General features: G+C 38.5%; 1 protein-coding gene across 1 annotated transcript; it reads left to right on the forward strand.

Annotated features, from left to right (window-relative positions):
- Positions 1–1473: 1473 nt before the first annotated feature.
- LOC131197602 (sulfotransferase 1B1-like) lies at positions 1474–24165 on the forward strand. Its single transcript, XM_058181861.1, has 7 exons — positions 1474–1817; positions 2904–3032; positions 3131–3228; positions 3505–3631; positions 9888–9982; positions 21711–21891; positions 23954–24165. The coding sequence occupies exons 1-7, from the start codon at positions 1637–1639 to the stop codon at positions 24061–24063; spliced, it is 921 nt and encodes a 306-aa protein (XP_058037844.1). The 5' UTR covers positions 1474–1636; the 3' UTR covers positions 24064–24165.

A 24165-nucleotide genomic window follows, 5' to 3' on the forward strand; every position in this document is an offset into this window, starting at 1 on the left:
TGTTTTCCCACCGGATGTTTCCCCCAATAGGATTGTATATAACACTGGCCAGTTGCTGAGTGTCTGGATGGCAATCACATGATCATAGGAGCACTGGAATGGTAGGAACTTCAAGGACTGGTCATAACTACCGGTCATCCAGCACTGCACAAAGTTTGAAGGTTGCTGAATGAATGGTCATTAAATGAGGACCATGTGTAAAGCGATGTGCGGCTGACTTAGAAAAGAATGCAAAAGAATTAGTAAGACTTGTAACTTGCAATGTACATACATTGCTGATTTCAAGTTTCACTAATTAACTGTTTTGCATTTTTCTCTAGGCCTACAATTCAGAAGCATGTCATACCTCAATCAGATCCTAAGAATTGTATATGTGTATATCTCTTGTTGACATAGAATATATAGGACCTGGCTGCTGCTAGAAGCCCATCACTGATACCTATCCTTTTATGGGTTAATCCGTGTTTAACAACTGCTTTATTTAGCAACTGCTCACAGTTGTAACGGTTATGAAAAAGTAATTTTCTGACTAATCCCTTGTATTTATTACTTTCACAGGTCTATAAAGCAAAGGAAAGCTGATGTAAGATCATAAGCATAGTCGCATTCACACTTATTGACCAAGTTGCCAGTCCCAGTTGTGACTGCTAAACAAGAATTACCCGCAGTTTTCATTCTGCACTATGTGGAAGTTGTCATAACAACTAGAGCCACAAACTGGGACTTGTTCAAGTACTAGTGCTGTACCTGCTTCCTCTAAGGGTGTCTTCCCTCTTGTGGAGCTTGTTGACTGAAAATATTGGCCTTGTGACATTCAGTACCTTCCACAAGGATGGTACGCCTAAAAGGGTAGAATTGGAAGAAAGCTATTGGGATTCTTGCGGGTTGCTGACCTGTCTCTGGTTCTTCATCCATATAAATCAGAATGTTTACATAATAGACTTTGTTCTATTTTACAATAGAGGCCACCATTTCCCTGCTGGACTGTATATTGTTTTCAATGTCAGTAACAAGCTGGAAGACATGCCTTCTGTGACTAATATGCAAAAAAAAAACATCTTTGTGGGAGACTCATCTTGAAATGAGAGTTCTGTGGGAGCTTAGAACTAATGCTTTGTTTATTAGGAGGCTGGCTCCAGGAGTTCTCTACCCCTGGAAACAAAATTTGTGGGGTGTGTGTGTGTGTGTGTGTGTGTATGTGTGTGTTGCTTCCATATGTTAGGTATCTGTCAATTAAAAAGGTGTGTTTAAAAAAAAACACCTAGAGGATTCATAATGTGTGTAATCTGAAGCCCTTATAAGATCCTGTAACAGGCCAATTGCTCAGTAAAAGACTTCATGAAAACACCCAGAGATTAAATACTCAGAAGTCCAGCCTCTCTGGGCGTTTCCATGTCCTGACGCTCTAGTTGCTTAGTAAACAATGGGTTGGGCTCATTGAAATAACAAAATGCAAAGAATTTCGTAGTGCTGAACTCTCCTGAGGCAATACTAATGAGAAGAGAGCAGAAGGAGATAAAAGGGCTGCGCAGCAAACGGTGCCTACAGTCAGGAGGGAGCGAGGGCAGCTTTCCTCTGAGAGAATAACTTCAGACTTAGAGAAGAATTACACAACTTTCAATCCTGAAAAGGCATCATGGCTAAAAAGGAGGACTACAATGATCTTTTACATAAGAATTCACATCTCTTTTATAGATATCCGCTGACACTGGTCCATGGAATCCCCCTGATGGAACCTATTGCAAATCAATGGGATCCCATTGAAAACTTCCAGGCAAGACCAGATGACTTGATCATTTCAACTTATCCTAAATCAGGTGAGATGAAGTAGATGTAGTAGAGGGAAAGTAGAAGTAGTAGAGGGAAAGTAGCAAGAACAAAAGCCAGGATAATAAAGAGAAGAGTTGAGCACTGATGGCACAAAAATGTAACAAGCCAATCACTCTGTTCAGATGTGACAAACAGGTCTAAAAATTGGGACATACGGCATGTGCTGAAAAATAGAGTAATGCATTGTAGATTTTTCATGAGCACTTCCAGGATTAAGTAGATTTCCCACAAGAGAGTCTTGTTTTGATAATGCTGGAATTGCACACTAGGATAAACTAGAGCCAACTATTCTGGCACTTGAGTTTCATAAATCAGTGCTGATATGGATTAAATATCATATGATGCTTCTCAAAGATGTAAAACCAGTCATTTTATAGAAATAGAACACAGGTTTGATTTTTTTAAAAAAAGTCTGTTCTCAAGGTTTTGCTTTTCAACACATTAATTGTCTCAGAAGTGAAAAGGTTAAAGGTTGTCAATAGGAAACTGTATCCGTAAGTGGCTTGCTTGTTAATTTGTGCACTAGTATTTCAAAATGCATGAAACAGGAATGGGGAAATACAGAATTGTGAAAATCATGAGACATTTTTCTATCCTATATTCTCTAAGCTTCTCTAGATGACCTCAGATGCAATGAATGCTTCCATTCAGGAAACTCCATTCTTCATTCTTCTTTTTCCATTTCTACTCTCCAACAAAATATATCCTGTTTGCAAGAGCATGCTAAGTCCTCACTGGGCTGTTTGGTTTCCTCCCCCTCCCACAACATTTACTATATGATCTTTTTCCAAAAACTATTTTTATTTTAAGAAATCTTGGGTTCCCCCCTAATTCCCCTGATACTTTTTTGTTATGTGCAGGTGGTGCTGTTTTAATTCACATGAAATTGAATATTTATTTCTGCTGCTACATGCAATAGTGCATTTGATGAATGATTAATATTAATATTGCACCATTTATACAATTTAATATATTGGCAGTATATAAGGGGGTGGGTCCACTGTAGTGGAGGGGGGGGAGTTTTACTGTCATCAAGCGATTGTCCAAATTCTTTCTGTCCTTTGGGCTTTTAGGTACCACATGGATGCAAGAAATCGTGGATCTAGTATTGAACAAAGATGATTTGGAAAAGGCAAACAGGGCCCCCATACACGTGCGGATCCCGTTTTTAGAAATCTGCTCTCCACCTCCTATGCCTTCTGGTAAGGCCAGATAGCATTGATATCTTGATATCCAGTCCTACATCTTAAATATATGGAGTGTTAGACCGATGTAATCTTCTACTCTTCTTCTACCTCAGGAGTTGATAAATTGGTAAATGCTCCATCTCCTCGTGTGATCAAGACCCACCTCCCCTACCAGCTTGTCCCTAAAAGCTTTTGGGAAAATAACTGCAAAGTAAGTTCATTTATTTTATTTTATTTATTTATTATTCAAATTTTTATACCGCCCTATCTCCCGAAGGACTCAGGGCGGTTTACAGCCTTATAAAAACATAAAAAACATAAGAATAAATAGTTAAAACAACATTTTAAAAAACTTATTACATTAGGCCAAATTTAAAAATATCGATTAAAATAATACAAAATTGAAGACTCCCTTGTATCTTTGTCCCACTCTTCAACCCTAATCTACGGTGACATGCATACAATTCTCTTTTCTATCCCATTACAGATGATCTACGTTGCTCGGAATGCCAAGGATAATCTGGTATCTTATTACTTCTTTGACCAGATGAATTTAACTCAGCCAGATCCAGGGACCTGGGAAGAATATGTTACAAAATTCATGGAAGGCAAAGGTGTGTTGAAACCAGTGGCCAGCCTGTAGCCAAAGCGTTCATCAGAATTCAGAGACAATAGCTCAAACCACAGCGAAATGCCAAAAACAATTTTTAGAGTAAATATTAAAAAGTATCAGAGATACACCACATCCATTCAGCTTGCCAGGAACCATCCATCAAAATGACATCCCTGAGCTGGAATTGTGTATCTTTCTAGGTCTTTAGAGTTGCACCACAATTCAGAATCTGGGGACTGGGGTTTGCTTCCTTTTTATATTTTTCTTAAGGGACATTGAGTGCACACATAAATATCTTAAATAAGGCATCCTCTCCAGCAGACAATATCTGAGGATGGTCTGATGATTGATTTGGTCAATATATTGGGGAGTCCAACAGCTGAATCTTTGCTGAGAATATTTTTAGGGAAAGTATTTCTGCTATCTACCCGCTTAGCTCCCTTCCTTAGCAGGTGTTAGATCAGAGAATTTGGTTTGTCCTGTTTATCTTAATTAATTAAGCAATACAGTATAGATTTAAAAGCAAAGGTGATTTATAGTACCATGAGGCAATCTCCAGAGCTTGCTCAGCAACTCTGAAATGTAGCTGTGAGGAATTGGCAATATCAACTTGGCTAAGCTACAAGAACTTGCAATAGCTTATTGGAAAATCGATCTTATGTTTGCTGAAGGCCAAAAGTGGATCACACCATTAGCTCCTTGCCAGTCTTGTGAGATCCCACCACCAAAATTTTGTTTTCGGACACAGGTTTTTCATGGGCAGTTTATTCTTACTTATGTCCTGGAGATAAATAAAGATAATACCAGAATTCTGATTTTGGAGGCAGAGAATTGTAATGTTAGACCAGTGAACTTTGCTTTGTATAGAACTCTTCTTGAATATCTACTTGGAAAATAAGAAATGCTTTTCTTTTCATGTCTAGTGCAGCATCTTTTTCCATGTTGATCTTGTAGTCTGTGATTTTTAAAATCCATTTTTGGACCAGTCTCAGTCTTGTCTGGCCAAATTTGCTCCTCTTTTAAATAGTCTAACTACAGAGTTCAGTTTAGTTTATTGTCATTGCACCTCATACAATGAAATTAAATGCCATCTTCAGTGTATATTATAACTATAAAAATAAAACACAAACACACATCCTTCACATTCTATTCAATTGAATTGAATACCCAATATTGCATTAATATTGTACTATGCAGTAGAATTCAATATAGTTACTGCCCTAGGATAGAAACTGTTTTTCAGCCTATTTGCCCTTGTTTGTATTATCCTGTATCATCTGCCAGATGGTAATAATTCAAAAAAAGGGTGCCCAGGATGAGATGCATCTTTAAGAATGTTTTGAACTTTCTTAAGGCAGCGGGAGCTATAAAGCTCTTCCAAGGTGGGGAGAGGGCAATCAATGATCCTCTGGGCAATGATGTTAACCCTCTGGAGTGCTGTCCTATCTGCCCCTGTGCAATTGGCAAATCATACATAGATGCAGTAAGTTAAAATACTCTCTATGGTGCAGCAGTAGAAAGTCACCAGCAATTTTTCATTCAGGTGTTGTTTCCTGAGAAGTCTCAGGTAGTATAATCTCTGCTGAGCCCTTTTGACCAGTGCTGCAATGTGAGTGCCCCAGATCAGGTCCTCTTATATGATAACACCCAGAAACTTAAAACTGGCCACTTGCTTCACTCGGTCTCCATTGATAAGAAAGGGCAGGATGTCTGATCTATTCCTTCTATAGTCCACTATAAGCTCCTTGGTCTTATTGGGGTTAAGGACCAAGTTATTGTCTCCACACCACGAAAGCAACCAGTTCACCTCATCTCGATAGGCACATAAGTCCCACCATTGTTGTATCATCTGCAAATTTAGTAATAGTATTACTAGCTGTGAGTGGGAATGCACATAAAGAATATAGGAATTCAACACGCAAACCTTTAGTGAGCCAGTATTAAGAATAAGGGCTGAAGAGATATGATTACCTAATCTGACCCTCTGAGAGTGGCCAGACAGGAAATCCATAATCCAATTATAGAGGCAGACAATCTTAAAAAGGTTTCTTATAATTAATTCCAAAATCCTATTTCAAATTCATCTGGACCCTCAATCCATTTGTAACTTTATAAAAGCAAAGTTCCAATCAACCTTCTGCTGTTTATTCCCCCCCCCCCAAAATTATTGAAGTCCTTAAACTTGCATTTAAAACTTCTTTTACTAACAATTGAAGAAAATTCACCCAGAACTGTAAAATACTGATAGCTGAAAATCAGTCAACAAGTGATTTTGAAAGTAACCGGAAAAGGAAGTACACAAAGTTGGTGTTTTTTAAAAAAGCACTGATCGTAGTTTGAGAAAGGTGGCTATTTTCTTTCTGTGGGCAATCCACTTCCAATACCTTGCCATGAAAAATGCAAGAGATTTCTAGGCAGTCATGTGAAAAAACTGACTCAAAGGCTGCCAAAAAAATCAAAAAGAAAAAGAAACCTACCCTTCAGAAGTTTCTTAATTGTCATCCACACCCTTTTTTTTCATAAACTGATTTTCTCTCATCTGTTTCCTGCTATGTTATCTACCCTTTAAGTCACTGGGTTTAATTTTATTTGCTAAAAAATTGGCAATGCCAACTGTTATCAAGGGATTTGATGTCTCTATAAACCTTTCAGGAGTAACTTTTGTATGACTTTCAGGTTACATTGTGTACCTAATTTTAATTGTTCAAAATAAGGAAACTCCATCCTAAACTAGCTTTTTTTTACTGCAATACCAGTATCCAATATTTTTTTAAATTGGAGACCACCTTATATAACCAGGAGGGCATTGGACTCTTGTTCCAATTATTGACCCTTGTTCCAATTATGTTTGAAGTTCCAGAGAAAAAAGAATGTGTCTCAGTCCATTCCGGAGATATGAAATCTGCAACCCCAAATTCAACCAATTTAACCTGCTTATAAATAATCTTTTTTTATTTCTGCAAAACACTGATCCATATATCAGTCAAATGGTCTATGCTACTTAAGTCACTAAAAACAGCCAAGGTTGAAAATAACCAAGCTTAGCATGGTGTATAAATACAATTTCTAGGCTTGTATGAAAACTATCTTAGGTGCAGAGATGATGCGCTTACAATAGTCTTTTCCCATCTATAATTATTTAAAGAAAGACTTCTATTCTGTTTTGTATCTGGTTTCTCTTTCCACTTGTCTTAAAATCTGGTTTCTGTTAGGGAATAGTTCAAATGTTGGTTGAAGGAGAAAATGTTTGCAAAAGTTATAGTTTTAGGCAGAAGGGTTTCAATTAGGGTTGTAAGAGCAGATCGATCCATTATACACACAGAAAAACTTTCAGTTGCATAAGAAGCATGTTTATTTTCATTTTTAAATGTAAGTAACTTTTAGAAATTACTGTTCTCGTCATCCATTCCATGCTTCCTCTCTGATGATGCTATTTAGTTAAAATATGTGCAGGTAAGCTTGATTAATATATATATATATATATATATATATATATATATATATATATATATATATATATATATATATATATATATCAGTTGGGTTTCTCCGTGGAAAATTGGAAGTGTCTTGGCGACGTTTGATGAAGTCTCATTCGTCATCTTCAGGCTTCAGCTTTTGTACTTCTGGGAGCAATGTGTGATCGCAGCTAAAAGGAAGAAACAGCTGCGATCACACATTGCTCCCAGAAGCACGAAGCTGAAGCCTGAAGATGACGAATGAGACTTCGTCAAACGCCGCCAAGACACTTCCAATTTTACACGGGAGAAAACCCAACAACCAAAGACCTATATATATATATATATATATATATATATATATATATATATATATATATATATATATATATAAAATAATAATAATAATAAATATATATATATTTTACAAAAAATTGGCAATGCCAACTGTTATCAAGGGATTTGATGTCTCTATAAACCTTTCAGGAGTAACTTTTGTATGACTTTCAGGTTACATTGTGTACCTAATTTTAATTGTTCAAAATAAGGAAACTCCATCCTAAACTAGCTTTTTTTTACTGCAATACCAGTATCCAATATTTTTTTAAATTGGAGACCACCTTATATAACCAGGAGGGCATTGGACTCTTGTTCCAATTATTGACCCTTGTTCCAATTATGTTTGAAGTTCCAGAGAAAAAAGAATGTGTCTCAGTCCATTCCGGAGATATGAAATCTGCAACCCCAAATTCAACCAATTTAACCTGCTTATAAATAATCTTTTTTTATTTCTGCAAAACACTGATCCATATATCAGTCAAATGGTCTATGCTACTTAAGTCACTAAAAACAGCCAAGGTTGAAAATAACCAAGCTTAGCATGGTGTATAAATACAATTTCTAGGCTTGTATGAAAACTATCTTAGGTGCAGAGATGATGCGCTTACAATAGTCTTTTCCCATCTATAATTATTTAAAGAAAGACTTCTATTCTGTTTTGTATCTGGTTTCTCTTTCCACTTGTCTTAAAATCTGGTTTCTGTTAGGGAATAGTTCAAATGTTGGTTGAAGGAGAAAATGTTTGCAAAAGTTATAGTTTTAGGCAGAAGGGTTTCAATTAGGGTTGTAAGAGCAGATCGATCCATTATACACACAGAAAAACTTTCAGTTGCATAAGAAGCATGTTTATTTTTCATTTTTTAAATGTAAGTAACTTTTAGAAATTACTGTTCTCGTCATCCATTCCATGCTTCCTCTCTGATGATGCTATTTAGTTAAAATATGTGCAGGTAAGCTTGATTAATATATATATATATATATATATATATATATATATATATATATATATATATATATATATATATATATATCTTTTGGTTGGGTTTCTCCGTGTAAAATTGGAAGTGTCTTGGCGGCGTTTGATGAAGTCTCATTCGTCATCTTCAGGCTTCAGCTTTGTACTTCTGGGAGCAATGTGTGATCGCAGCTAAAAGGAAGAAACAGCTGCGATCACACATTGCTCCCAGGAGCACGAAGCTGAAGCCTGGAGATGACGAATGAGACTTCGTCGAAACGTCGCCAAGACACTTCCAATTTTACACGGGAGAAAACCCGAACAACCAAAGACCTATATATATATATATATATATATATATATATATATATATATATATATATATATATATAAAATAAATAATAATAATAAATATATATATATTTTACAAAAGTGTATATTCACCTATGCGGATTTAATTAATAGAATGATAAATGAATTAAGACTCCAGTATTATATGTATAGCAAATAGAGGGGTATTTTTTGTGTGTGATGGCCTACATTACCATTTGGATAATCTTTCAGGGATTAATGTCAGCTGAAAATGGGAAGAGTAAAAGCCATATAGACACCTCTCTTTCATATTCATTTATGCCCAATTTACATTCTCTGCCACTTGTAATCGCTCACCCATTGAGGCAGTCCTCAACTTACAACCATTCATTTAGTGACCGTTCCAAGTTGCAGCACTGAAAAAAGAGACGTGACTAGTTTTCACACTTTCAACAGCATCCCCATGGTCACGTGCTCAAAATTTGAGTGCTTGGCAACTGGCATGTTTTTATGGGATAGCAACAGCAACGGCAATAGCATTAGCCTTAGACTTACATAGTCTACTGCCTCGTAGCCCTTTATAGGACTCTCTGTAATAATTTTAGCTGGCTTGCAATAAGCAAAGTCAATGGGAAAAGCAAGATTTGCTTAACGACCGCATGATTCACTTACCAACTGCAGTAATTTTGTTTAACAACTGTGCCAAAAAAAGGTCATAAAATTCCCTTAACAAATGCCTTCTTAACAACAAAAATTTAGGGCTCAATTGTGATCAAAAACTACCTGTGTTTCCTTACTTCCACTCTTCTGTTCAGTCATGCTCCTTTCTGAAGTACCTTCCTGTTGTTTTATGTAAGTCTGTCATCCTTTTGTTCTTTTTCATGCCTTCCATTCCTCCCATAGAAATACATTTTATAAATATACCCCAACACATATTGTAAAGTATTCTCCTTTCATTTTTACTTTATGTCTACTCCTTCCAACTCAAAGCCTAATTCCCATTGTTTTCCCAATTTCTTTTCTTCTTCGTTTTGCCACATTTGCTTTGAAAACCTTATTGGGATATAAATGCCATTAATCCTTGTGAGATTGACAGGTAAGTGACTATATATTATTGCACTGCTATTGGTCAATTGATTTCATTAAATAAATGACGCTCCTTGTTCTTTTTTTCACCTTACTTTGTGACTTAGTTGCCTGGGGATCTTGGTATGATCACGTGCGACGTTATTGGGATGAGAAAGATAATCATCGTATTCTCTACGTCTTCTATGAAGACATGAAAAAAGTAAGTTCCAAGTAGTGGAGAAACCGAAAAGAGGAGGAAGTTCCAAGTGGTGGAGAAATCTTTGAAGTGTTGTACAATTTTAGGGATTAAGCAAAGATCTGAATCACAGTTTCTTAATAGTATCAGTAGATTATTGCTTTCATGTCCTGGTTAAGGGGTTTCAGAGGTACAGCATTTCATTGACTGCTGTGGAAAACAGAACATTGTGCTAATCAGTAGCCTGATGCCAGGGATTTTGCCATCCCTCAAACAATGCCTATAGCATCTCACAATCTTTATACACACTTACACCAGTGAAATCTCATGAAGCATCTCTACCTCATAGTTTGGGCCAGAATGAAAACTTTCCAATAAGGACGTTTAAATCTTTAAATCCATAATGTTTTCATAGTAAAGATTATGAAATGTTACATTCTTTTTATAAACAGTATTTTTTTTAAAAAAAGATTGTAATTATAACAGTAAAACTTTAACAGTAAAAATCGTTGTGATTGGGAAAAATGAAAAATGAAATGCAGAAGGTGTCGAAAAGGATGAAAAATAGAATAGAATAGAATAGAATAGAATAGAATAGAATAGAATAGAATAGAATAGAACAGAATTTTTTATTGGCCAAGTGTGATTGGACACACAAGGAATTTGTCTTGGTGAATATGCTCTCAGTGTACATAAAAGAAAAGATACGTTCATCAAGGCACAACATTTACAACACAATTGATGGTCAATATATCAATATAAATCATAAGGATTGTCAGCAACAAAGTTACAGTCATACAGTCATAAGTGGAAAGAGATTGGTGATGGGAACTATGAGAAGATTAATAGTAGTGCAGATTTAGTAAGTAGTTTGACAGTGTTGAGGGAATTATTTGTTTAGCAGAATGATGGCCTTCGGGAAAAAACTGTTCTTGTGTCTAGTTGTTCTGGTGTGCAGTGCTCTATAGCGTCGTTTTGAGGGTAGGAGTTGAAACAGTTTATGTCCTGGATTTGAGGGATCTGTAAATATTTTCACGGCCCTCTTCTTGATTCGTGCAGTATACAGATCCTCAATGGAAGAAATAGAAAAGAAATAAGAATAAGAATATAGTAAAGAAAATAAATATATAAAGAAATTACTTCCCACCTTTATCACAGGTATAAAAAGTATAAACAAGTATAAAGAAATTTAATAACTTATCTTCTTTTGAAGTAAAACAAATTATTTCTGTATCCCATCTCTTATCTTATTAACAAATCCATAAAGTATCATCATTTCAATCCTGATTTCAGCAAAAGTGAGCCAGTTTAGTCTCATGGTTAAGACACCAGGCTAAAAACTAGGAGTCTGTGAATTCTAGTCCTGCCTAGCCATGAAAGCTGACTGGGTGACTTTGGACAAATCACTTTCTCTCAGATGTCAGGCTAAGGTGACAAGCTGTCTGGTCAATTCCTGTTGCAACCAAATGGATCAACTCTCTGTTGAATGGGGAAAAAAAACAAACAGAACTTGCATTTATGGGAAAATGCCAGCAATAAAAAATAAGTAAGTAAGAAAGGAAGTAAATAAATAAATATCTATTTTAACTTTGATCACATCAGTCTTAATATTCCTTCCTTTTACTTCTAACAACCTTAATCTTTAGTCCCCTCAAATAATTTTGTAGAATTTGATTTCTTTTCAATTTTTATTTGTTCCTTCTCACAAGTTTCTTCAAAACTTTAACAAGCCTCTTCTGTAATTGCAAACTAGCAAAATTATCCAGGTCATTCTCTTGGCTAGTTACTTGTGTATCATATTAATTATTTATTAAGACATCAACTGTTGAAAGTCCAGTTGCCTCTTGAAAAAAAGTACCTTTGGGACAACCATGACCTGGATGACTGAGAATCTTCATAAAAAAGCACCCCAAATTGTTTTTCTTTTCTTTTCTTTTTTGGAATCAAGTTTTATTGATTTTTTTCTTTTACACACACACACACACACACACACACACACACACACACACACACACACACACACATTTTATGAACAGAGTATTGATCATATCTTATACAACTTATCATATCCAAATTTACTTTACATAGTTACAATTTTTGCCAAAATATTCTTTTTCCCTACTTTTTTATCTTATCTTAATACTTCTATATTTATTATATAAACAGCATCACCATCTGCCCTCAAATCCTAGTTTTTTAACATTATTTCAATTAGTTATCTTATCCATTATTAACCATATATATACTCTCTTTCAACTTGCATATTAATTTATTCTTCATCCTAATAAATTTAAGCATGCTCGGGGTTGCCTTTCTACCATTTCATCTCCCTTATTTTACAACAATTCTTCTTCTTTTCCTTTCTTTCCCTTCCCTCCCTTCTTCTATCCTTTTCTACTTTCTTCTTTCCTCCTCTTGTACTCCTTCTCTACTTCCCCTTCCTTTCCCCGCTCCTCCTTCTGTCCTCTCTTTCTAACCCTCTCTCCTACTCTTGTTTCTCCTCCCTTTCTTCCTCTCCTTTTCCCTTTCTTCTATTCCTCTCTCTCCTTATAATAATATAATATAATATAATATAATATAATATAATATAATATAATATAATATAATATAATATAATATAATATAATATATTATAATATAATATAATATAATATAATATAATATAATATAATATAATATAATATAATATAATATAATATAATATAATATAATATAATATCAGAGTTGGAAGGGAGTTTGGAGGTCTTCTAGTCCAACCCCCTGCCCAGGCAGGAAGCCCTACACCATTTCAGACAAATGGTTATCCAACATTTTCTTAAAAATTTCCAGTGTTGGAGCATTCACAACTTCTGCAGGCAAGTTGTTCCACTTATTGATTGTTCTAACTGTCAGGAAATTTCTAAGTTGCTTCTCTCCTTGATTAGTTTCCACCCATTACTTCTTGTTGTACCCTCAGGTGCTTTGGGGAATAGCTTGACTCCCTCTTCTTTGTAGCAACCCTGAGATATTGGAATACTGCTATCATGTCTCCCCTAGTCCTTCTTTTCATTAAACTAGACATACTGAGTTCCTGCAACCGTTCTTCATATGTTTTAGCCTCCAGTCCCCTAGTCTTTTTACCTTTGATTTGGCTAATTGCTCATCCTGTAAAAATACTCCATTCAAACATCACTCCTGCACAAATCTTAGTCCAGTTGTCCCAGCTTAGAGTGGTCATTTTAATGGCCGCCACCCCCACTGGCGGATAAAAGAGCTGCCTGCGACCCTTCGAGGAACTTGCCTGTTCCTCTTGGTCTTCTGAGGCACCTCTCTTTCTTCACTGTCCCTCCAAGACAGTTCCATCCGAATGTTGTGTCTTGCCCGCTCTCACAGCAGCCGGGGCCTTCTTATCTGCTCCCGAACACGGAGGAATGTATGCCTCGCGGCCCCAGTCCTGGCTCCATGCCCAGACAAGCTGAAGAGGAGGGGGCACCTCCCGGTCCCAGCCCTGGCTCCATGCCCAAGCAGGCTGCAGAGGAGAGAGCACCCCCCGGCCCCAGCCCTGGCTCCATGCCCAGGCAAACGGAGCAGCTAGACCCCTCCCCCTCCTCCACAGCATGTGAGCCTGAGGAAGGTTTATTTCCAACAGCTGCTGATTGGAGTGACCCTCGCATCAGAAGACTGGATAGGCGGAGGCAACAGAAGGAAGGGAGGGGCAGGCCTTAATGAGTGCTGAGTCATGGAGCCACACCCCATGGCCTATATAAAGGATCTGCTTTCTGGCAGTCTCTGAGTCAGGCAAAGTCGAACTTATCTTGCTGAAGTCACTTTCTGGTCTCCGCCTGCTCTGAGGACTTTGCTAGGACTTTGGGCAGAGCTGCAGAGGCAAGCCTGATTCGGATTTCCCTGACCCGGCCGTCAGCGGAGGAGTGGGACACGACACTGAAGACCTCCAGACAGCGGTTTGTCTGGCTGGATTTTCACAAAGCTCGTCGGAGCTTCGCTATTTTCCAGCCAGTCTCATCATAATGCTTCCGGTTTCTCCCCCCCCCCCCAAATTGTTTTCAATTGGCTTGTCCATCATACCTAAAACAAAAACTGCAGGTTTCATTAATATTAATATAGTTTGAAAGAAAACTTTAATAAAATGGTGTATTGTTGGTACTTGACCTCAGATAGACTAGCAAAAATATGTAAAGGGATTTTGAATAAGTGCTGGAAATGTCCATTTTATCATATGTGGTCGTCTTGCAATTATTTATTAATTTATTTATTGTTTAAATTTCTATACCACCCTTCTCCCAAAGGACTCAGGGCGGTTTACAGCCGAAGTAAAACAATTAATACAAAAATTAAAAACCAGTTTAAAAGGAAAATTTAAAATTGGCTGAACACTTAAAACCAATAAAAACCCCTTATTAAAACCCCATTAGGCCAGTCCTGCGCGATGGAACAGAAATGTTTTCAGCTCGCATCGGAAGGTCCGAAGATCAGGGAGTTGGCGGATACCTGGTGGTAGCTCGTTCCAGAGGGTTGGTGCCCCCACAGAGAAGACCCTCCCCCTGGGTGTCACCAGCCGACATTGTCTGGCTGACGGCACCCTGAGGAGACCCTCCCTATGGGAGCGCACTGGTCGATGGGAGATTGCCGGTAGCAGCAGGCTGTCCCGTAAGTAACCCGGTCCTATACCATGGAGCTCTTTAAAGGTGGTAACTAACACCTTGAATTGCACTCGAAAGACCACCGGAAGCCAGTGCAGCCTGCGCAGGAGAGGTGTTATATAGGAGCAACGAGTCGCTCCCTCTATCACCCACGCGGCCGCATTCTGAACCAGTTGGAGTCTTCGGGTGCTCTTCAAGGAGAGCCCCATGTAGAGGCCATTGCAGTAGTCCAGACGGGAAGTGACGAGGGCGTGAGTGACTGTGCATAAGGAATCCCGGTATAAGAAGGGACGCAACTGGCGTATCAGGCGGACCTGATAGAAAGCTCCTCTGGCGACGGCCATCATATGCTCTTCCAACGACAGCTGTGCATCCAGAAGGACGCCCAGATTGTGGACCCTCTCTGTGGGGGCCAATGACTCGTCCCCCACAGACAGCGATGGCCTCAGCTGATTATACCGGGACGCCGGCATCCACAGCCACTTGGTCTTGGCGGGGTTGAGTCGGAGCCTGTTTTTCCCCATCCAGACCCGCACGGCCTCCAGACACCGGGACATCACTTCAACGGCTTCGCTGGGATGGTTAGTGGTGGAAATGTACAGCTGCGTATCCTCAGCGTACAGATGACACCGCACCCCAAAACCATGGATGATCTCACTCAGCGGCTTCATATAGATGTTGAACAGGAGAGGCGAGAGAACCAACCCCTGAGGCACCCCACACAAGAGGCCCCTCGCGGTCGATCTCTGCCCTCCTGCCAACACCGTCTGCGACTGGTCAGAGAGGAAGGAGGAGAACCACCGAAAAATGGTGCCCCCCACTCCTAACCCCTCCAGCTGCTGCAGCAAGATACCATGGTCGATGATATCAAAAGCCACTGAGAGATCTAATAGGACCAGGGCAGAGGAACAACCCCTGTCCCGGGCCCTCCAGAGATCATCCACCAACGCCACCAGGCCGGAAGTCGGACTGGAACAGGTCCAGATAGACAGTTTCATCCAGGTACTGAGGGAGCTGATGCGCTACCACACTCTCAACAACCTTTGCCACAAAACGAAGGTTGGAGACTGGACGGTAGTTCGATAAAACAGCTGGATCCAGGGAGGGCTTCTTGAGGAGGTATCTCACCACAGCCTCTTTCAAGGCTGTAGGGAAGACACCCTCCCTCAGAGAAGCGTTAACAATTCCCTGGAGCCAGCCTTGTGTAACCTCCTGTACCAGCCAGGAGGGACATGGGTCCAACTTGTAGTTGCATTCAGCCTTATGTGAAAATTATGTGAATTATGTGAAAACATACTGGATAAATAAATAAAGCAATAAATAAAGCAATGACAATGCAAATATATTTAAGATACAAAAAAATATTCTTTTACGTTCTTGAAATTGCACTTAAAATTTCTTTTGCTAAGGACTGAAAGAAACTCACCCAGTGCTATCAAATATGTCAATCCTAAGGTTCCTAATAGCTGAAAAGCAGTTAAAAGTTAGCATTATTCCAGTATTTGAGAGGTTGCTACAAAGAGAAGGGGTTCAACTTATTTACCAGAGTACTTGAAGGCAAGACAAGAAAAAATGGATGGAAACTAATCAAGGAGAGAAGCAATTTAGAATTAAGGAGAAACTTCCTAACAGTAAGGACAATTAACCAGTGGAACAGCTTGTCTTCAGAAGTTGTAGGTGCTTCAACACTGGAGGTTTTTAAGAAGAGTCTGGACAGTCTGAAATGGTTTATCCTTTAGGGTCTTTAAACTTTTTAAACATTTAAACTGAACAGTGGGGACAGAGAATTAATTGATACAGAAAATTTCTGTCCCCAGCAATCCAAAATTAATAGGGTTATCAGTGCACATAACATAGATGTCTGTGTGGGTAAGATTATCAGCCCTGCTATCAAGCAAAACCAAATATTTAATAGTGAGTGCCATACCATATGCACTAGTCAAACAGGTGGCAAGAAAGTAGGGGCAGTCAGGCACAGCACAGGTTATGTAGACAGTAACACTAGGTCAATCCAAATGGACTCAAATGTCTATACACCAATGCACAGAGTATGAGGAATAAACAGGGTGAATAAGAATTTCAAGTAAATGAGGGCAGATATGATATTGTTGCCATTACGGAAACTTGGTGGGATGAAACCGACAAATGGAACATACAGCTGGATATAAATTATTTAAAAGAAATAGACCAAATAAAAGAGGAGGTGGAGTTGCACTATATATAAGAAATAACTACATCTCTACAGAAATAAAGGACAACAATGATGAAAATTATCTTGAATGCATTTGGGTCAATATTAAAGGGGGGTGGAAATGATATTGCCATAGGTCTATACTATAGGCCACCCAACCAAACAGAGGAAGTAGATGAACTTTTTGCTAGTCAGCTAACTAAGGTATGTAGGAAGCACATCACAGTAGTAATGGGGGATTTTAACTACCCTGACATCAACTGGGAGACAAACTCTGCACCCAGTGGAAGATTCTAACAAACCTAGCAGATAACTTCGTTTCCCAAAAAGTAGAGAAGGGAACAAGGGGATCAGCCATATTGGACTTAATTCTCACTAACAGAGATGAAATGATAGAAGGTGTTGAAGCTACAGGAACCTTGGGGGCAAGTGATCATGCAATATTGGAATTCAACATTATGCAAACACAAGTAGTAGAACAAGTCAAACTAGAGTCTTGGACTTTAAGAGAACTAATTTCAATAAACTTAGAGAGAGCTTGAGAAGGATTCCATGGATGAGAATCCTCAAGGGAAAACAACTCAAGAAGCTTGGGAAATTTTGAAAAGTGAGATTATAAAAGCCCAGTCTAGCACAATACCAATGAAGAAGAAAAATAATAAATCTCAAAAGAAACCAGCATGGATGCATAAAGAACTATCTGACAAATTGAAAGACAAAAGGGACAAGTATAAAAAGGAAAGAGGGGCAAATAACTAAGGTAGAATATCAGCAAATAGCCAGAGCCTGTAAAGTTGAAGTGAAGAAAGCTAAGGCTCACAACAAACAAAGGCTAGTGACGAAAGTAAAAAATAACAAAAAAAGCTTCTTCCAACATGTTAAAAACAAGAAAAAAGTCAAGGAAACAATTGGCCCATTGCTGGGAGAAAGTGGCAAGAAGGTGACAAGCAACAGGGAGAAAGCAGATCGACTTAACTCATTTTTTGCATCTGTCTTTACACAAAAGGAAAAAACAATCCAACCTATCAAAAACAGGACCACAGAAACAGATTAGGAACACAAGTTAAAATAGGGGAAAAAATGATAAGTGAACACCTGTCTACCCTAGACGAGTTCAAAGCACCAGGACCGGATGGATTACACCCCAAGGTTCTGAAGGAACTGGCAGATGTGATCTCAGAACCACTGAACTATATCTTTCAAAGATCCTGGAACACAGGGGAACTGCCAGAGGACTGGAAAAGAGCTGATGTAGTTCCCATCTTCAAAAAAGGGGAAAAAAACAGATCCAGGAAACTACAGACCTATCAGCCTGACCTCAATATCAGGGAAGATTCTGGAAAAGATAATCAAGCAACGAATCATTGAACACCTAAAAGCAAACAAAGTGATAACCAAAAGCCAACATGGGTTTGTCAAAAACAGATCATGCCAGACTAATCTCATTGCATTCTTTGACAAAATGACAAAATTAGTGGACCAGAAGAATGCTGTCGATATAATTTACTTGGACTTCAGTAAAGCATTTAATAGAATAGACCATAACCTACTACTAGATAAAATAGAAAAATGTGGGTTAGACAGCATCACCACCAGATGCATTCGTAACTGGCTGACCAACCACACTCAACGTGTAGTCCTCAATGGAACTATATCCACGTAAAGGGAATGCAGCGGAGTACCCAAGTGGAGTTGTGCAAGTCATTGATGAAGATGTTGAAGAGTACTAGGCCTAAAACAGTACTCTTCAACATCTTCATCAATGACTTGGACAAGGGGATAGATGGGGAACTCATTAAATTTGCAGATGACACCAAGTTGGCAGGAATAGCCAACACACCAGAAGATAGGCTTAAGATGCAGAAGGATCTTGACAGACTTGAACATTGGGTGCTATCTAACAAAATGAAATTCAACAGTGAAAAAAGTAAGGTTCTACATTTAGGCAAAAAAAAGAAAGAAAGAAAATGCACAGGTACCGTATATGTGGTACCTTGCTCAATAGTAGTAACTGTGAGCGGGATCTTGGAGTCCAGTGGACAACCATTTAGATATGAGCCAGCAGTATGCAGCAGCTGCCAAAAAAGCCAACACAGTTCTGGGTTGCATAAACAGAGGGATAGGATCAAGATCACATGAAGTGTTAATACCACTTTATAATGCCTTGGTAAGGCCACACTTGGAACACTGCATTCAGTTTTGGTCGCCATGATGTAAAAAAGATGTTGAGACTCTAGAAAGAATGCAGAGAAGAGCAACAAAGATGATTAGGGGACTGGAGACTAAAACATATGAAGAACGGTTGCAGGAACTGGGTATGTCTAGTTTAATGAAAAGAAGGACTAGGGGAGACATGATAACAGTGTTCCAATATCTCAGGGGGTGCCACAAAGAAGAGGGAGTCAAGCTATTTTCCAAAGCACCTGAAGGCAGGACAAGAAGCAATGGGTAGAAACTAATCAAGGAGAGAAGCAACTTAGAACTAAGGAGAAATTTCCTGACAGAACAATCAATAAGTGGAACAACTTGCCTGCAGAAGTTGTGAATGCTCCAATACTGGAAATTTTTAAGAAAACGTTGGATAGTCATTTGTCTGAAATGGTGTAGGGTTTCCTGCCTGGGCAGGGGGTTGGACTGGGCAGGGGGTTGGACTGTTATGTTTTGTTATGTTATGTTATGTTATGTTATGTTATGTTACGTTACGTTACGTTACGTTACGTTACGTTATGTCATGTCTCCTGCTTAAGCAGGGGGTTAGGCTAGAAGATCTCCAAGGTCCCTTCCAGCGCTATTCTAACTGATCCCAAAAGTATGATTAGAAAAGGAAATATGTGAACCCAGTGTCCTTTCAAAAGTGCTGACTAAGAGAACATGGCTTTTCTCTTGTCTCCCAGAGTTCTAACCAGACTCAAACATCTCAAACATACCTTTGAAATCTAGGATCTATAATTTTTTTCTCCAGTAGAAATTTTTTTTAGAGTTTTTTAAGAGAAGTCTCCTATACTCCAAATGTGTGGCCTGTGCATGGTCTTTTGGATGCCAGCAGCCACGAGAATGAGACTCAGTTCCAACAATTATTTCTTTACAGTACTAGTTAAAATGGAGAGCTTACTCATTATTGAACACTCTTTACCATTTCAATCAATACCTCTCTCCATCTGTGACTTGTCAGCCAGGCTAATTTTGGATTTATTTTTAAATTAGGATAGCTCTATATTCAGAAATAGCCTGATCACTCACAAATGTGGAGTACTTCTGCACTTGTGAACTGTTAGGCAACTTCAGAAGGTTGAGCACTATCCCAAGTATCCGACCTACAAACATCCTACTCTGGTTCTTCAACTCCCCCTACCCCTAGCCTCATTCCTAATTAAGTCAGTGAATGGTGGCCACTTTTTTGCCAAATGGCACTTGGTGGGAAAGAATTGAAGCCAAAGAAATTCACCAATTACTGTCCTCTGTTTGTCCTACATTAAAATAGCAGCAATTCTAGTTTTGTTACAGTAATGCAACAGCAAACATTGTGCCTGAATATTTTTCTGAGTTGACTTAAGGACTAATGAATTGCAGTCTGTCTGGAGGTTTCAAGATTACTTTATAGCATTAGGTAACTAATTTTCTGCCTGGATCTCTTGTAAATAGAAGAATTCCAGAAAAACCTGCAGCTTTCACAGCAGTTGTAGACAAAATAATGTGTAAATAGGGAGATATTATTTAGACATAAAGAATGACTAAAAAGATCAAGTTATTATTTTTACCCTGTTATAGATATGTTGAAATATTTTGGGGTGAATCATGGTACACTAAAGTTACTGGAAATGTTTTTGAAATCTGTTCTTTCTGATTGGAAGATAATATGCTGAGTGGCTTTGCATAATTGAATTTAACTTTGTTTTAGTAACAGGAGAAAAGGGGTGGGAGGAACTCAGGAATGTCTTTGCTTTAGAGGAGTGTAAACATAGGTACATCTGATAAACATATTGCTTGGTTCACACATTGCACAAAGCCGAGCTTTGTAAAGCCATGATTTATTGAATGAATCCCAGTTCTGAGGATTCAGTCAATTGACCAGTTTGGTGGTCTAGAGGTGAAGCTGCTTGCCTCCCACTCAGAAGGTTGAAAGTTCAATCCTAGGCAGAAACAAATGTTTCTTTCTCAGGATGCAAAGAGAAAATATCTGCTGTGAACTCCAGGTACATACTTAACCATAATTAAATTAATTAAATTAATTAATTAAATTAACCATAATTAATTAAAACAATCATATTACAGATTGCTTTCGACTTAACAACTGTAACGTAGCCTGCCCATCACGGTTGTAAATCATGATGTTTATAAAATAGGCTGGTCACATGACCAATCTGATTTTACAACTTTTTTTGAGGCTGTCATTAAGTGAATGCCACAATTATTTAAGCAAACCAGTGGATTGCTATGGATATGGTTTTGCTGAAAACTGGAAGTAAATGCAAAACCCTCATAAAACATAGTCATGTGACCACAGGATGCTATCAGTGGACATAAATATAGACTGGTTGCTGAATGCTCAAAATTCAGTCACATGACTTTGTCCCTTGTCTTTTTATTAGTCCATTCCTTCTCTTTCCCAGTCTCCATATCTTTTCAAAGTGCACATTTATAATAAGAAAATGCTCATTTCGCATTGAAGTTGTTCTCACACATCTGAAATCAAGTGTTGCTTCTTCCAAGTTAGTGTCCAGACAATTGTGAGATACTAGGAGAACAAAATAGGTAAAATAGATTCAAAGGTCATCTGATTTGACTTTTGGAGGTAAAACTATGTCTCCATCATTTTCTGCATCCTCTCACCAATCTGTTCAGTATCTAACAGCATGCAATGAATTAACTTTAAATTGCTCACATTGTGGCGTTTTCCCCATCCATGCCTATCTTCTGCCAGGATTTAGCCCATGAAGTCCACCGTGTAAAAGATTTCCTGCAGGTCGACTTGTCTGAAGACATTGTTCAGAAGATAGTGCATAAGGCAACATTTGAAATCATGAAGGAGAACCCCATGGCAAATTATGAAACCGTACCCAGTACCATCTTTGACAAGTCAAAAAGCTCCTTCATGAGGAAAGGTAAGATCAAGAACCCAAAAATGATGTTCTTTTATTTGTAGAATGACTTTCCTTAAAATAGGAAGAAAAACAGGCAATTTAAACTAGTTCTAAATTAGGAACCTTTATATCTGGAATAAGCAATGTTTTGGTGACCGTTGACACTGAAGTTTTGTGTGAAGGTTAAGGGCTATAGAATGGATGAAAATCCAGTCAGACATGGAGATGTGACTGCAATTCCTTGTTTTCCCTGAATTTGAAGGAAGGAAATAGAGTGGGAAGGGCTACATTCATTCAGTATTACTATGTTTTACTGCCTTAATATAACATGAAACAGTGTCAGTGATTTAGGAACTATGATTTAGGCAGGGGTGAAATGTAAAATTTGTTACTACTGGTTCTGTGGGAGTGGCTTGGTGGCAGGGGTAATGCGACTGGGTGGGCCAACTTTTTTTTTTTTACTTTTAAAAGCCTTTTTTGTAAAAAAAATGCTCTTAAAAGCCTGTGATGATCAGGCAACTCAGCTGGGATTGCCAGAGGAAAAAAAGCTTTTAAACATTTCTGACGATCCCAGCTGAGTTGCCTGATCGCCAGAACCTTTTAAAAGCATTTTTTAACAACCTCTTTGGCTGGAGAGGTTGTAGAAAAAATGCTTTTAAAGGGTTCTGACAATCTCAGCTGAGCCATGATCATTAGAGGCTTTTTTTTTCACTTTTAAAAGCATTTTTTCGGCCAAAGAAAAAATGCTTTTAAAAGTAAAAAAAAAAACACCTCTGATGATCGCGCAGCTCAACTGGGGGGGGGGCAGCGATTTTTGCTACCGGTTTTCCAAACTGCCACCTTCGCTACCGGATCAGGGTCCCTGAATTTAGGTATTTGCTGGAGGCTTCAGGAAACAGATTTGGGACAGTAAATTATCCACCTACTTTGATGTCAAATCCTATAGAGTTTTCTTAACCATGGTTCAACCTTTATAGCATCTAGCCTTTGGCGAGTGTGTGTGTATGTGTGTGTGTGTATGTGTAGCTGCCATCCCATTTTTGTTGGAGGCACTGTTTCAGGCTGGGGTCTCCAACCTTGGCAACTCTAAGCCTGGCGGACTTCAACTCCCAGAATTCCCCAGCCAGCAGCTGGCTGGGGAATTCTGGGAGTTGAAGTCCGTCAGGCTTAAAGTTGCCAAGGTTGGAGACTCCTGGTTTAAGACACTTCTGAGTTAAAAGGATTAGCTGGTGACATCACCATTGCCTGAGGAATGCCCATATGAGCTCCTTTCATAGTCCCATCAAAGAGCTGAAGCAAAAGACGGGAGCTCACTCTGCCATGCAGCAGCACTTAGGTCTCGAATGTGGGCTTGCTAATCTCCAAACCAGCTTCTTAACCATGTGAGCAACTGCACTCCAGATGTGTCAAGCTCTCCAGAGGACTTGATTTGGGCTGCCATCCTGTTAAACTTTTTTTGGGAGTAAGTTGTACTTGTGAATGAATATGCAGAGGAAGTCTAATGCTGACCCAGAAGAGCAAGTGAAATTAACTATGACACAAATGCTATACACAAACCAAAGCATATACGGAAAACCATTCAGGCATCATGTCTATGGAGATTCTCAGTCATCCATGTCATAGTTGTCCCAAAGGTGCTTTTTCAAAAGGCAACTGGAAAAGCCAGTTGCCTTTTGAAAAAACATCTTTGGGACATTTAGAAATCATTTGATGTATATGAGAGATGTTCCAGAATTTGTTTTGCTTTTTGTTTTTTTGTTTTTTTTAATTTTGGGAAGAAACAGAACCAGCCAGGGTAACTTCATTTCTGGTCCTACTACAAAGGAAAAAAGGAAATGTAGAAGGTGCAGAAAAAGTCTTCTGGAAAACATACCTACCATTGGATCAATCCTGATTTTTCTTCTGTCTTCTTTAGAGAATGCTGGAGAGAAAAGACACCTGCCTTTTATAAAAGTACATGGGTGGTGAGCTCAGATCTTAGGAAATAATATGGTGGAATGGAATTTGCAGATGTAACCTAAGGCTTTTCTTAATCCTGAAATTCCTCCTAAGTTTTTTTTATATTGTTATTGCATTTCCTCAGGTCAAGTTGGTGATTGGAAGAATTATTTCACGGTGGCTCAAAGGGAGGTATTTGACGCACATTACCAGCAGAAGATGAAAGGGACAAGTTTACATTTCCAGGAAGAATGACAGACTCAGGAAATTATCTACTCTGGGACTTGATCAAATAGTAAAATACAGTCCCTTGCAGTACACTATTGTTGCAATAAATGAGTTTGCTATTAAAAAGGA

This window comes from Ahaetulla prasina, chromosome 4 (genome assembly GCF_028640845.1).
Source record: "Ahaetulla prasina isolate Xishuangbanna chromosome 4, ASM2864084v1, whole genome shotgun sequence".
In the NCBI taxonomy this organism is placed as follows: domain Eukaryota; kingdom Metazoa; phylum Chordata; class Lepidosauria; order Squamata; family Colubridae; genus Ahaetulla; species Ahaetulla prasina.